Source organism: Dendropsophus ebraccatus, chromosome 6 (assembly GCF_027789765.1).
Source record: "Dendropsophus ebraccatus isolate aDenEbr1 chromosome 6, aDenEbr1.pat, whole genome shotgun sequence".
Taxonomy (NCBI): domain Eukaryota; kingdom Metazoa; phylum Chordata; class Amphibia; order Anura; family Hylidae; genus Dendropsophus; species Dendropsophus ebraccatus.
The window spans coordinates 30,712,586-30,728,792 of record NC_091459.1 but is presented as its reverse complement, the minus strand read 5'-3'; the positions used below and the strand labels follow the sequence as shown (position 1 = coordinate 30,728,792).

At 44.0% G+C, this 16,207-nt stretch overlaps 1 protein-coding gene across 1 annotated transcript in view; it reads right to left on the bottom strand.

Moving 5' to 3' along the window:
• The window catches only part of UFL1 (UFM1 specific ligase 1), a 33,366-nt gene that overhangs the window by 16,746 nt on the left and 413 nt on the right, over nt 1-16,207 (bottom strand). The window contains exons 2-10 of the mRNA XM_069974756.1: nt 13,318-13,463; nt 13,199-13,227; nt 10,627-10,724; nt 7,409-7,523; nt 5,810-5,940; nt 5,327-5,385; nt 3,733-3,879; nt 1,649-1,824; nt 1,113-1,292 (exon numbers count right to left, since the gene is read on the bottom strand). Of these exons, the coding sequence (XP_069830857.1) occupies nt 1,113-1,292; nt 1,649-1,824; nt 3,733-3,879; nt 5,327-5,385; nt 5,810-5,940; nt 7,409-7,523; nt 10,627-10,724; nt 13,199-13,227; nt 13,318-13,463 (1,081 nt within the window). The remainder of the gene's footprint in view (nt 1-1,112; nt 1,293-1,648; nt 1,825-3,732; nt 3,880-5,326; nt 5,386-5,809; nt 5,941-7,408; nt 7,524-10,626; nt 10,725-13,198; nt 13,228-13,317; nt 13,464-16,207) is intronic.

The following is a 16,207-nucleotide window of genomic DNA, read 5'->3' as shown; positions in this document are numbered from 1 at the left end:
ATGTCATCATTACTGGATTTTAAGGGGTAATCCAGCGCTACAAAAATAAAAAGTGAATGGAGCTTAATTGCAAACCGCACCTGAACTGAAGACAAGAGTGGTGCTGTCACTGAAAGAAAGTGGCCTTGTTTTTGTAGCACTGGATAACCCCTTTAAAGGTGTAATGTACTCCTCCATAAATAGACAAAATTCCTTGTGAGCCAGCTGCAAGGTATTAGAATATATTATTTTATATACTCCAAACTGAGGTGGACCGCTACATAAAAAAAAAACGCAACAAGGGAGAAACTTACTATACATTTAATAGAGAAGTCCGGCCAAAATGACAAAGCGGTTGCAGACGAGGGTGAGAGAACATCGTAAAGAAGCTATACTTACTCATCCCCGGGCCCCTGCAGTGCTGCCTTACCGTTCCAGGATCCCTGCTGGCTTCCTGGAACTCCGGCTCCTGCAATGTCACGACCTGGTAGTTGGAATGCCTGCTCAGCCAATCACTGACTGGGGCGGGACACAGCTGCAGTCAACGACTGGCTAACGGACCCTTTTCGCTGGGTCGTGATGACACCGGAACAAGGGGGAAACGGGAGCTCAGTGAGTAACCCAGCACTGCGGGGGCATGGATTAGCAGAGCTTCTATATTATGTTGTCCACCACCACAACCCCGTCTGCAGTTGAGATTTCATTTTGACCGGAGTCCCCCTTTAAGGATGAAGGACACATTACTACAAACCTTTAGCATACTCGCTTCATTGCTCGGAAATGTGCAGCCTTTGTAAACACTCATGCTAGCAATGTATTCTTACATTTACAACCTATATTTATGGATTCTTGTTTGTAGTTTTTTTTTTTGCAACTTCTTATTTTTGACACATTCAGAATACAGAACAGAATAGTACAGAATAGTACAGCGCCATCTGCCTTATAAGATCATAATCTGATATTTACAAATAACTTAAAGGGAAACTGACAGCAGGTTAGAAGAATATGTTTCAATAGAAAGAACCGCACCAATAGCCATTCTAGACGCATGCATTTTCAGATATGAAATAACCCTTTAAGTCAAACGTTGATGGATTTACAGAGGGAAAAATCTGTCAGTGAAATCCTCCTACCTTCTCAGCTTTGTGCTGCATGAGATCATTAAAAATACCGCTGCATTCGCTCATAAACTTCTCGCTGATGACAAGGCTGTCTCCAAAGATTCGAGCAGAAGAGTTTTTATTTAACGTTCTCATGACTTGCTGAAGTAAAATTGAGGCATCTTCTACAGAAAAGCAGCTTGGTAACAAGGGCTAGGATATAAGAGATTAAGAATAAGACACACATGAATTTATTAATAAAGCTTTTTTTTTTTTTTTTTTTTTTTAAATGAAAAAATAAAAAATAAAAAAAGAATAAGTCACATTTGAATGAGGGGCCCCTTATCTTAGACTGAGCTGCAGCTAAGAAATCTCTCAAAGCTTTGGCTGTCCAGGCATGATGGGAGTTGTAGTTTTGCAACAGCTGGAGGGCCAAAGGGTCCCTACCCCTGGTGTAGATGATAGGCAAAGTGCCTTAGTTTTTTGTTGACCTGAGCTCTGCAATCCCCACCCTTTATAAAGGACACATTGAATACTTTAAGTAGCTCTATGTTGCAATAAATAAACACCTCAATATCCAGCCACGATCCCGAGCCTATAGCTTCTTCCACTGACGCCTCCACCTGATCCACTATACTTTGACCAACACAGACCGACTTCAAATAAATCAAGGGGGTAGACTTGTATCTCTTTCTGATGTATCCGATTGGGTCTGGAATCCCAAGCCTAGATAAGGAATCATACTCTGCGAAAACACAAGAGAAAAATATATATGGATAAAAAAAATTTTGAAATAGCAGTAAGAACCCACATCCCCGCTAGCACATGAGCATCATCTACAAAACAATGAAGCGGCGGCAGCCAGAACCTGTGCAACATCAGGCTCATGAGGCAGATGAAATAACTCCTTACAAGGACCAGACACCTACCAGGAGCAATAATCAGGCCAATCAGTTAACAAAAATACTCATGCAAGTCTGGATTTTAAATATAGATTCTGGTAGTAATGTGGTTCCTCTAGGTATCCAAGGCAAAACAAGGAAAACAAGAAGCAGCATATTAATACAAGCTGTAACAGTGGACTATTTCTGGGCGATTTCAACAACTCACTCACTTAAAATTTAGAGCGTACTCATCTCTGGCACCAACTGAAAGGTTAAAGTCCCATGAAATTAAAAAAAGGCAGGAAGGTGCGGAAATAAAGTATACTTACCTTTCCTCATGCCCTGTAGCTCCGCTTACAGGTCTCATTGACAGTCACTGACCTCTTGCAGCTCCTCCAGCTGCAATGTCACGTACCCGGCTGATCAACTGCCTGCTCAGCCAATCAGTGACTGGCTAAGCGGGCAATGAATCAGCCTGGCCGTGACACTGCAGCTTGAAGAGCCCGGTACACAATGTACCTGGATGCCGGGGGTAAATGACAGCTGAAGGCCATCAACAAGACTTGGGAGCAGCTCTATGGAGGCACGAGGACTGGTAAGTATACTTTGTTCCTGCACCCCTCTACCTGGGACTTCTCTTAATGTATGGAAATAATCTACATAAAATAAAGGTGCTGGTATTTTGCAGTTCGTACTTTACCCTCTAATTTTCATGTTATTTCTCATGCTTATATCTCTGTGTTGGAGCACTGGATTGCAATGTGTGGCATCTATGGATTCAGGGTAAGAAGCACTGTTGTACAATACCTTTAGGGTGCCTTCACACACACTGGATCCGCAGCAGATTTGATGGTGCAGATTAGATACGGTGTTCAGTTATTTAGATCAAATCTGCTGCGGATCTGGTGTGTGTGAAGCTACCCTTAGGGTACTTTTACAATCATCAATCTTCAACTGTCTATGGACGCAAATGAGTGCTGATCAGAGAGATCGCCACTGGTATGCAGTGCAGTTAGAAGGCACAATGAATCAAGCGGCCGGGCCGCATGAACAATCTGTTCATTCGGCTACTGAAATGTGTTGCTATCGGCAGCACATCCCGTTTGTACATTAAAAAGCTGCTCACAGGCTCATTTTAGGATTCAAAAGGGGTTATCTGACACAAAAAAATGGTATGGTTGTCCTTCAAATCAACTAGTGCCAGAAATTTGTAATGAACTTACTATAAAAAAAAAAATAAAAAAATCTCATGCATTCCAGTACTTCTCAGCTGCTGTATGTACAGCAGGAAGTGGTATTTCTATAGGGAAGTGGTTTTCTATGGGGATTTGCTACTGCTCTGGACAGTTCCTGTCAGGGACAGAGGTGTGAACAGAGAGCACTGTGTCACACAGGAAAGGATACACCATTTCTTGCAGGACATACAGCAGCTGGTAAGTACTGGAAGGCTTGAGAATTTTTAATAGAAGTAGATTACATATCTCTGGCACTAGTTGGTTTAAAAGAAAATTTGTTTTGTTGAACTACCCCCTGAATATCGTTTCTTGATGTCAGAAAGGTATACAGATTTGTAAATGACGTCTATTTAAAAATCTCATAATGCAGTATGCCGCATTATATAGAAAATAAAGACTAGACTTGCAGGTATAGACGCAAAGTAAAAAGTCAGATTTTTGGTGCCAGAAGCCGCATTCTCCAAATCACCTTCATGTAGCTGAAAACAAGATTTACAAAGAGCCCCTTGTTTCGTGAACAATGAAGTATGTTACCTAGGTAACCGTTTTGCTTGAAAAAGGCGTCTATCCAATTGCTCTGTGTTCTGGCATAGATGTCAGGAATAAACACAGCCTTATCCTGTCTTCCACCGACCACCGTGCCCTTTAAACGTCCGCAGTTAACAAGTTCCTCCAACAGAGCTGCAAAAGGCAAGCATTTCTTTAAAGAACATCTAAGTGACACTTCTGAATTGTCAGCGCAGCCTGGAAGACACTGCATACAAATGTATGTACATAATAGAGAGCAAGCCTTAAAGGGGTATTCCGGGCAAGGAATGTTTTGTACAATACGGCAAGGAACGCGCCATTTCAACATAAGGATACGTGCACACTACGGAATTTCTGCGGAGAGACTACAAGCGGATTCTGCTGAGCGGCTTACACTTGAAGCTCCATCCGTTCCACAGACTTAAAGTGTCACTGCCGTTAAATTTTTTTTGGCAGAAATCAATAGTACGGGAGATTTTAAGAAACTTTGTAATTGAATTTATTAGCCGAAAAAATGCATTTTTATCATGAAAAAGAAGTTTGAAGCTCTCCCCCCTGTCTTCATGATTTTCTATGGAGAGGGGAGGGGTTGAGGGAGATGAGGTACCAAAACAGGACAACAAAGAGTTAATTTACAGCTACATCACTATCTCCTCTGACATCAGCACTGACCTCTGACCTCTGAATACTGGCTTTTACACTGACCTCTGAATACTAACTTTTACACAGCTCCCGCTGAGTAAAAATTTGTTCTCTGCTCTCTGCTGCCGACTAATCTCCCTCCTCCCCCTCCCCTCTCCATAGGTCACACAGGGCATGACTAATGTAGAAGAGTCAAGATTTCCTGATAATGAGCAGTGAATAAGAGAGAGGAGGGAGGGGGGGCTGGGGAAAGATTTTTGAATGCAGATAATGGCATATTTGCCTGAAAAAAACAATTACAAAGTTTCTTCAAATCATCTGGACTATTGATTTCTGCAAAAAATAAAAAATAAAACGATATAATGATACTTGCCAGCATGCCACTCCTTGGAGCGGCGGCAGCGGAGGAGCACAGGCTATGACACACTAAGGCGGGATGTTTCCGCCGCAGAATTCCACTTGAATTACTCAGTGTGAACATACCCTTAAGCTGAAATCACACCTCAGTGTGCAGCCTGTGAGATACGGCCCGTATGCCGGCCTCAGATTACAGACTGAACGCTGATTCTAACAGGACTCTCTGCCTCCTAACTCCTATTGATGCAGTACTACTGAGCTGACAAAGCTGCCATGTACCCGCTGTATACCCACTGCTCTCTTCCCCTTTCTAAGGCTCCTTTTCTTAGTTACATAGTTGGTGTGGTTGAAACAAAACACGGGACCATTAGGTTTAACCAAGGGAGGGGATGGATGAAGGTATTCCTTCCCTGTTGCAGTTGCTTCCTCTCCTGTGCCCTCCTCATTCTATGGGGTGTAACTGAACGCTCAGATGTAAATGTTTTTAGAGGCAGCCTAAGCCACTGAATCTACTGGAAATGTACGATTTTAATATATAACCAAATGGTGTGAATAGGCCCTAACAAATAAAATGAATATACAGTATGACTGAAACACTTACAGTACAGAAGATGCTCTGGAAAACCATACTGAGAGATCAAACCGATTACTGGTGTAGGTCTAAAAACAGAAAAGAATAACACTGATCAATAGCACATTGACTTATTTTATGGATGATATACAAAAAAATATGCATTTTTTACTATGTAATATCTTTTTTTTAATTTCATGTAAATTACATTCAGTAATAATACATGTAGTTTGAATGCAGCAGGGGTCAAAAATGCCCTCTAGGACTTCATCAAATATTAGCACTGAAGCTTGGGGTACATCACCATTAACCAGGTTCTAATCAGTACCCACCACTCTTTGGATGGGCGGAGGGATTACATCTAATCACAATTTAAACTTGCTACACCTAAAGACTGAAATTTATCGAAAAAGGAAAAAAAAAAAACATGGGGGAGAAAATGTTCTGCCGCATATTCCTATATGTAGTCTCCTAAGAGCTCCTCAACTGTTACACGGGGGTACATGTGGATACCTTGTAATTCCGGTGAAAAGTCCTCGGATGCGAGCCCTATGGCGGGCTACAAATGCCTCAGTATAGATGACACCCTTGTTGTTCTGATCAATCTTCCCTTGTATAATGCTTCCAAGTCTCAGCGCCAATGACTGCAAGGATTAAGAAATACCTTTAATAAATGATAGAGAACATAATAAAGCCATACTTAGGGCCAAAACTATTATTGGACGTACATTGCCGAATGCCAAACATTCAGGCCAATAATCGTTTTGTGTAATAGCGCCTAGCTGACGTGATCGTGGTCTTTCAACAGGTTGAAAAATCCCAATCACAATAGCGATGGTCTCCTGCATGTCGCTCTGTGAAAGAGGAGCAGCAGCAGCACAGACCGCCACTCTCTTCAGCCTCTCCCGCAGCGACCCCCTCTGCTTGCTGTGTATGTAATTGCACAGGCTGCAAGTAGGGAATGAGAAGGTAGCGACAGGTCAGCCCTCACTTCATCCTCTCAATCGGGTGTATTATGGCCCTTACCCGTCCCTGTGCCCCTGCAGCTCCTGGTCTGATGACGTCCCATGCCAGCTGACAAATGCCCGCTCAGCCAGTCAGTGACTACAGCAGGACACTGACATGTCCCGGTGGGAAGTACCCACTTAGATGGACGATGCAGGAAGCCTGAAAAAACTTAAGACCAGAGGCTGTGATGTAACTGGTGACATTGTGCTGCAGGGGCACTGGTACAGAAAATGCTTATCTTTCCATCTGGTGAGAGGAGCATTTTTTTAATACATAATATGTAGAGTGTTTGGGGCTGGACTTAATGTGTATCTATCATTTTGATTCTTCACCCGCCTGAGGATTGGGCAACGATGGATACGACCACACAGAGTCAGTTCCATAAAAGCCCTATTAAATCTGTACTGATCCAGCATGGTCATATCCACTGTTACCCAATCTTCTGGAGGCTGGAGGACCAATTGGGTGAAAAATCCTCATGACAAGTAAGCATTAACAATAAAGAATATCTTTTTGAAGCAACCCCCTTGAGGAGTATGATCCAATGATATGGATCTGCCCCATCCTATTAAACCACATTTATAGATCAGTGTGTGAAGCAGGCCATGTATTAGGTACAGGGCTGTATTAACAGCTGCTGCTGCCCTAGGCACTAAACCTGAAGACGCCCCATCTTCACGCACCTATTGGCGATACCAGACCTGACCAATACCACCATACCCCCCACCCCCCCTGGAAAAGACACCAGATTTACTGGCAAGTCTGAACGGGAGGAGGGAAACTAAAAAAATAAAAACAAAAAAATTATTCTTTTCTGTCTCCCTGCTCCCTGGTGCTGCCCCCCTGCAAGGTGCTGCCCTAGGCACCGGACCACGGGTGCCTAGTGGTAAATACGGCCCTGATTAGGTAGCTGTAGAACCTGATCATTTACATGTAAAAGATGGCCAACACTGAAGAGGTTAAGCACTAACTTATATTTACCCAGAAACTATATTCCAGCAAGTGTCAACAGTAAGAAGTATGGGATTTATGCCCTAATGCAGTAGTAATAATATAAGAAATAGAGAGCTGATGAAATATGGCTGTGGCGCAGTCCTTTATCACCTCTGTCAGGAAGTCTCCAGGAAGGTCGTATGTTTTACACAGTTCTGATATAGTCACTTGGCCGGCTTCCTGCAATTTATCATTTACTTCTTCAGCTATCTGGTCCAGATAGTTGCTAAAACAAACAAGAAATATGATATGATATGTGTCATGCAAATCTCAGAGGCATTTCGTATAGCCCTTTGGGCTTATGTAAAAGTAAAAATGCAAACCTATAAAACTTACTTCCAGGGATAGTATGCATCAGTATGGGTAAAAGGGATATCCCCTCTCAACTAATATAGTTATACTTGTAGAGCTCGTAAAGTTACATTTTGCTAATACATTCATTTAGCAAACTTTCCTCCTCCAACAATGGGAGAGAAGGAGCAGCATCGGGAGAAGGAGGCGAGTTGGCTAAATGACTGTAATTTCAAAAATGCTTACCTACAGGTTTATAGGAGTTCTTTTTATTATATTGTCCTTTTTGTTGAAGTTGGTGGATGAGCAAATAATTTTCCTCCACAGTAGAGATGAGTGAATTTACAATAATAGCAAAGCGCTTTGTCATCTTTGCAATGAGCCGGCTGCCTTAAAACTGACTGCCACTCTGTGCCGCTCCTCTCTGGGTGCCTGAAAAAGTTGGATAAAATCCTGGGATACATCTCCTAGTCTTCCAAGACTGGATCCAGCTTTTCTCCGCACCCTGAGACGAGCGGCACGGAGCGGCAGTCAATTATAAGGCAGCCGGCTGATGAGCGGATTGTAGAGGTGACAAAGCGCTTTGCTTCATTATTACTGCAAGGCTGGGTTCACACTACGTATATTTCAGTCAGTATCATGGTCCTCATATTGCAACCAAAACCAAGAGTGGATTAAAAACACAGAAAGGCTCTGTCCACACAATGTTGAAATTGAGTGGATGGCCGCCATATAACAGTAAATAACGGCCATTATTTCAATATAACAGCCGTTGTTTTAAAATAACAGCAAATATTTGCCATTAAATGGCGGCCATCCACTCAATTACAACATTGTGTGGACAGATCCTTTCTGTGCTTTCAATCCACTCCTGGTTTTGGTTGCAATATGAGGACCACAATACTGACTGAAATATACGTAGTGTGAACCCAGCCTAAATTAACTCATATCTACCCAATAATATACATACAGTGTACTATATGTCTACACTTCACAACATAACAGTTTACGCTATACTAAACGGGAAACCATATTTACTTTTTAACACACACACACACATACTGGCATAACATTATATAATTATATTTTACTAGACCTTTAACATAACACAGAATATACAGGTAAAGTACCCTGTGCCCTCCTTTCTCATTGCACCCAGTCCAGTGCAGTGCAACTCCCTAGTTCCTAGCGGAAGTACGCCAATGACATCTATTACACTCCGCATAGGACTGCTGCCATCACTGGCCTCAGCAGTCACCTGCAGGAGAAGGAGCTTGCAGAGTGTACAAGACATCATCTTGGCACAATACATAACAAGTGATATAAAAAACAAATTCAGACTTAAAGCATTACTGTCAGGTGCAGTAACCTTTTGATAGGTCATCAGGCATGTGAAAAGTTACTGATCTCACCAATTCTCAGCAGTGATCCTGAGATACAACCGGGGAGACTGTAATGAAGTGGAAGAGTAAGATATAATTGACAGCTGAGGAGAGACATGCAATCCCCCGGCTGTATCACAGGAGAGTGACCCGCTGTGATCTGTAACTTTTGACATTTCTGATGACATGTCAAAAGTTACAGTAAAGCTTTAAAGTCTAGATCTAAACCTTCCGGTACTAGGAATTGTGAAATATACTGTACATAATGCACCTGCTGGTCCATGGAGATTGGATTATGTCACTTTCTTCTTTACATCCTAATAATCCAGGCTATATTATCAAATAAAGGCTAGCAGAATAACTTTAAAAGCAGATGACATTCCCTTGTTCCATGGTAAAATTATATAGACAATAGCAGATGGTAAAAATGCATATAAAATATCAATAGTCACAATAAACAGCATGGCAATAAACAGCATGGAGAACAAGACTAGTCATATAACATCTTATTTTAATAGATATGTGTATCCAGCCTCACAGAGGTAAGAGATAATACAGGGTGTAATACGGGGACATTTTTGAGTCCATATTATGCCTGTAAGGCCAGCTGTCAGCTGAGGGGGGTCACAGAACATTTGGCCGTAATGCCCTAGTGTAAACCTAGCCTAAAGGTACCTATACACCTCTAAGAACTGTCAGACGGAAAAGAAACAGGAGAGGAGTAAGCTGCAGCCAGACTGCTCTAGTAGCCGCTTATATTTCTGAGGACAAAGGGGTCAGGCAGCGACATCATCTATCGGTGGAGACTTGAAAGGCCCCCAGCAGCAGGTTCAGTCGACATCAATATAAAGTGTATGGGGACCTTCAGGCAGCTACGTCCCCTAAAACTTGTCCGTGCCTTCTTCTCCCAACGCCGGCCAGCATCAGGGGAATAGGTGAGTAGTTGTCAGATGCATTGACAGGAGCGCACATTATGCGCTGCTGTCATCTCTGCTGTCGGGGGACTGGGAGGGGGTGCACTGCCATTAGGGGATCCGTGCCACAAACCTCTTCCGCTCATCGCGGCACTGATCGTGTGAATGAGGCCTTAGGGTATGTTCACACAGGCAAAAATCAACTGAAAAATTTGTGGTGATTTGATGTGGTTTTCTTCGAGCTCCCACTAATTTCAATGTAAGCCTCTAAGCCAGTGTTTCTAAACTCCAGTCCTCAAGACCCACCAACAGGTCATGTTCTGAGGATCTCCTTAGTATTTCACAGGTGATCTATTCATACTCGGTGCATCAGGTATCATCACAGCTGTTCTTTGTAGGAGATATCCTCAAAACATGACCTGTTGGTGGGTCTTGATGACTGGAGTTGAGAAACACTGCTCTAAGCAGAACCAATGTGACATGGGTTGGTTTTGATTTTTGTATTTTTTTACAACATTCATTACTAAAGTCAATAGGAAACAGCACTTCCGGGTTGTTTTTGGTGTAGTTTTGGCTCCTGTGAACACTGCTTTATAGTGAGGTTAAATACATACGAGTCAATGCTAGTTTAACAAATATTCTGAGGTTTTCTCACATACAAACAATAGACACAAGCCTGCCATCATTAATGGTTTTACCTCCTGCCCTCACATCATTATGTAGCAGTAATGTGTTTACTTACTTATCCACAAGCTGTCCAAGCACCAACTGGACACTGTTATCTATCCTCACAAGCTCATTGGCTCGACTTTCAATGTGAGTCAGGTCAACGTTGATAACCTGATAAGAAGAGGACAATGAATATGAAACACGGTACATAACTGTATGACATCTGCCCATAGGCTATTAATAAGCCAGACCGTCCCTTTAATGGGCAATGCATAGGTGTAATGGCATGTCATGACCTGGCAATTATGTATTACTGTTAGAAAGGGCCAGCTTCTGCACAATACAAACAAAAATGACTGTTTATGTCATCCTTCATGACTTTACCAGAACAACACAAACAATAAATGAACAAATAGCTTCAGCACATACATTTAGGGTTTAATTTCGCAGAGCGATAATTGGCCAGATTTGGCCGATTATTGCTCCGTGGAATAGAGACAACAATCAGCCGATGATCGTGTCAGTAGCTTTGGTGCGACCTTTCTTAGCTGACAGACCGCTTAGCCAATCACTGGCCAGGACCAAGGTGGTCCTGGCCAGTGATTGGCTGAGCGGTCTGTCAGCTCAGCCAGACCGCACCAAAGCTACTGCTGCGCACGGGAGCGGGAGGAAGAAGGAGCACAGGAGAAGACCTGCAACATGCTTACATAATGTATGGTGTTTAAACAAAGGCTGCAAGGACATCGGTAACGATGTCCCTGCAGCCCTTGCTAAACGATTATCGGGCCGTGTAATAGGCCCAGTAAACGAGGGCGGATCTAGCAGAACTAGCTTAGAGCACTCCAAAGTCTGTACTAAATAGCTGAATTGAGTATTATTAGAGCTGAAACACTGCACATTGTCCGCTTATGGGTGAATAAACTCCCTTTTTATACTGACATTGGAGTGATTAAATCTTTTTTTGACTGCTATGTATAGCAATTGATCCAGGACATTAAAGGGTATTCCCATCTCAACTAATATAATTATACTTGTAGGGGGTCATCAAGATAAATAGCTTTGCAAATACTTTCAAACTTGCCGCAAGGCCTCCTTCTCCTTAAATGCTGCTCTCTCTCCCCTTGTTAAAGAGGATGTACCACCAGGTACATCCTCTGTAAACTGACACAGGGATAGAATGGCGCCGTCACAGGGAAGCCGGTGCCGCCGTCCGTTTTTCAAACCGCGGGCCGGTTCCCCTGTACGGCTCCGTTCTTTCCACGGTTTCTGTCTGGTGCTCAATCACTGGAGGTAGGCCGGACAGCCCCCAATCTGTTGCCGCTAAGACAAATAAATATTATTATTATGATTGTTGTCTTGTGTGTTTAATTCAAAGTTTTAATACTGGCCACTAGATGTCACTGTTTCTGCTCCTCTGCCTATTGTCAATAAACGTTCCTGTATGACAACTACAGCAAATGCAGGGGAAGGGATATTCAGAGTTCTGGAGGAGCATGAGATCATCTGTGTCCTCCATAGGCATATGCAAGCACAGTGGAGGACTGTGAAGTAGGGGCATGGTCACATGCTCCTCCATGCCCAACCATCTTATGGACAGAATCACCATTCAGCATACAGAGCAGCACCGCACAGGAGGAGTGCTTGATATCAGTGCTGCAAGGCACACAGAGGGCTAATGTCAATAGGTGCAGTTCATTACTGAGGGGGGGGGGGGGGGTATATTTTTTGCTACCTGTGGAGGATTAAACCACTGGAGACAAAGAAGGGCGAGAAATTTCTGTATTCAGCCTTTTGCGGTTGGGACAGAGTGGTTAAAGGGGAACACCAGCGAAAAAAAATTGAAATCAACTGGTGTCAGAAAGTGCCTGAGATTTGTAATTTACTTCCATTTAAAAAAAAATCAACAGTCTTCCAGTACTTATCAGTTCCTGTATGTCCTGCAGGAAATGGTATTCTTTCAAGTCTGGAGAGGAGGAGAGGTTTTCTATGGGGATTTGCTACTGCTCTGGACAGTTCCTGTCATGGACAGAGGAGGCGGCAGCAGAGAGCCCTGTGTCAGACTGGAGATTTTTTTTAATAGATGTAAATTAAAAATTTCTGTCACTTTCTGACACCAGTTCATTTTAAGGCTATGTTTACACAACATGAGAGACCGGCTGTTCCGTGACCCCGGCCGGGTCATGGAACGGCCAGTCTCTGCACGATCATCCCAGCCAGTACTGCAGTACGCATCAGCACGTGCTCTGCATCAGAACCTCCCACAGCACACAATAAAGCAAGCGGCCGGAGCCGCTCGCTTCATTGTGTGAACTGACAGGGTTTCCTACGGCCGCAATTCATTGAATTGCGGCTGCAGAAAACTGACATGTCAATTATTTGCGGCCCCGTACGGAGCATATACGTTGTGTATACGCTCCGGCCGGGATTCCACAGAAGATAAGGCTATGTCCACACTGCACAAAGTATGGCCGTTGTTGCCGATGGCAACAACGGCCGTACTTTTACGTAGTGTGAACATAGCCTAAATATTTTTTTTCCTCCAGACTAGCCCTTTAAACATAAAATAAAGGCTTACCTAATTCTTTCATCTATTTGTTACATGACAGGACAGGCAGACAGGTATCTCTCTGTAGTCTATAACTTACCTGTTGAAGTTCAACTACGTTCACTCGCCCTAGAAAAAAATAAATAGAAAAGCAGCATATTCTCATTATTTGGTCGCATTAGGAGGTAATCCTGAGTAATGTTCTATTAGCGTACTCACCACCTCGAACCTGAAGTTCATCTATGATCTCCTTGGAAATCTGGGCTGGTGTAATGTATTCTTTTCCATCAAGCGTGTGCACCACATCCAACTGCTTCTCGGCAATGAGCTTGGAAACTATCTCAATGCAGTTGCGCTCAGACAGCCTAAAATAACGACAGAAACAAAATATATAAAGAACTTGCTTTCTATTTTCGTTCAAAAATGATGCGGATTGTCTACATTAAAGGGAACCAATCAGCCCAATTGGGCTGATATGGTTCCCTGGAGCACTATATAAAGCTCCTGTAGCAGCCGCAGCACGTAACGGCCGCAGCTGCAGCTTTATATCGGGGTAAAATGACTTTTATTCCCCTGGCTCATGACAGACACGGGAGCAGGAGCTTTATACAGCGCTCCAGGGAACCATGTCAGTCCAATTGGGCTGATTGGTTCCCTTTAAAGGGGTATTCTCAGCTGTAGCGGATAATGGAAAACTAAGCAATTTTGCCAATGCTTTTCATTAGTAACACAGCTTAGTTTAAAGGGGTAGTGTGGCGTTTAAAAATTATTCACTAAATAACACACATTATAAAGTTATACAACTTTGTAATGTGTGTTATGTAAGTGAATGCCCCCCTCCCCCGTGTTTCCCACCACCCCCTGAAGTGTGGTGCAGAATACTCACCAGATTACTGTTGACCAGATTACTGTCCCCCCTCTGCCGCGATTGGCTGAGCACAGTTATGCTTAGCCAATCACGGCTGAGCAGCAGAGGGGGGCCGGCTGGAGTGGTCTCTCGAAGATGACTTTGTCGACCCAAGATGGCGGCCGGTCTCAACAGTAATCTGGTGAGTATGGTTCAGGGAAGAAACGGAGCGCTGCACCTCACACCTATGGCTGATACTGGTGCCCCTAGGCTAAATAAAAAACACATCAGAATTTTGTGTATGAATTGATCAAGCCATACTGCCCCATGTACCATCGTGCAGGTATCTGATACACATGGGTCCCTACACTAAGTCCACACCGTGCCAGTCAGTGGCCACCAACCCAGCAGGCACGCACAGTCAGGGAACGGGGGCCATGGTACGGCCCTGCGACCCCCATGCCACAGGACCAGACTTAAAAACACCACACCAGAACCCGGCCACCACCGCCGGCGGAGAAGGTTGCCCCCAAACAGCACAAGTCTGGATGAGGTATTGCGCTCACCATAGCTGCTGCAGACAGAATGAGAAAAGACAGGAGGGATTAAAACCATGTGCACTCAGGTGTCTCCTGCTGATTGCGGTCATGTGGTTCTCACCAGGAGAAGTGCAATACACGGAGAAAAGAGAGAAACAAAATAAGGTTCAGGGAAGAAAAAGAGTGCTGCACCTCACACCTATGGCTGATACTAGTGCCGCTAGGCTAAATAAAAAACACATCAGAATTTTGTGTATGAGTCGATCAAGCCATACTGCCCCATGTACCTCGTGCCGGTATCTGATACACATGGGTCCCTGGTGAGTATTCTGCACCACACTTCTGGGGAAGGGGGCCATTCACTTACATTACAAACATTACAAAGTTGTATAACTTTGTAATGTGTGTTATTTAGTGAATAATTTTTAAACGCCGCACTACCCTTTAATATTGACCCTCTTCTGTTAGAGCACTATTAAACAAATTGATTATTGGCCGATTATACTTATTATAATCGATTTGTGTAATAGCTCATGTTGTAAAACATGCATGATGTCGGCTGATTGCCGTTTTTCAACAGGAACTAAAATCCCAATGGAGAGCGGAGGGGAAGGAGACACAGGGACAGGCTGCTGATGCTCCTAATGAGTATTTATTTCACTGTATTCACAATGTTTACTGCTCATTACTGCTTTATAATGTCATCCATGCTGCTGCTGATTCTAGGGTTCTGCTACACTCATAGAGCTGCAGGATCTCCACTTCTATCCAGTGTATTTGAACTATCACATCAGTGAATCTCCACCCAGCTCTAAGTAGTCACGGTGGGCTGAACTAGTCACGGTCCTGGGCGTAGCTAGGCAGGGTCCTGGGTGGTTTTGATCGCTGTAATCGCGCCCTGAGGGGCGCGATTCAAAGACCTGCACTCTGCTGATGTCACCGACGCTGCGACATCTTCAGCACGCCGCACAGGCGCAGTACGGTGGGAGAAGATGCTGACGCACTGCGCATGCGCTGCGTGCTAAAGACGTCGCAGCGTCGCCGACATGGAACGCAGGCCCCAGGATGTGGAATGCAAGCCGGAGGTGACGTCAGCGGAGCGCAGGTCTTTGAATCACGCCCCTCTGGAAGTGATCACAGCGCTCGAAACTGCCCAGGACCCTGCCTAGCTACGCCCAGGACCGTGACTAGTTCAGCCCACCGTGACTACTTAGAGCTAAATACCATACAGCGTGGGACTTCGGAAAAGACTTGAAAAGACTTTCCCCAGGTCCCCCCTCCCCTCCCTGCTCATTATCAGGAAATCTCGACTCTTTTACATCAGTCGGGCCCTGTGTAATCTACAGAGAGGGGAGGGGGGAGATTAGTCGGCAGCAGAGAACAAAGGATTACACAGTGGGAGCTGTGTGAAAGCCAGTATTCAGAGATCAGAACTGACTGTCGGCTAATAAACCCAATTACAAAGTTTCTTAAAATCGCCCGTACTATTGATTTGAAAGTGACGCTCTAAGCCAAAGTTGTGTGCCGGTCTTCAAGCGCGTTGTCAGTGAAGGTGTCTGTGTACTGAGGTCCCTGTAAGCCAGTCCGCACCAATACAGCAGGTGTGACCCCAGTACTGAGCACCCGCCTGGGGATCAGTCTATTATATAGCTCAGGACCTTCAGCTGTTATAAAACTACAATTCCCATCATGCCTGGACAATACAGCTTTAGCTTTGGCTGTC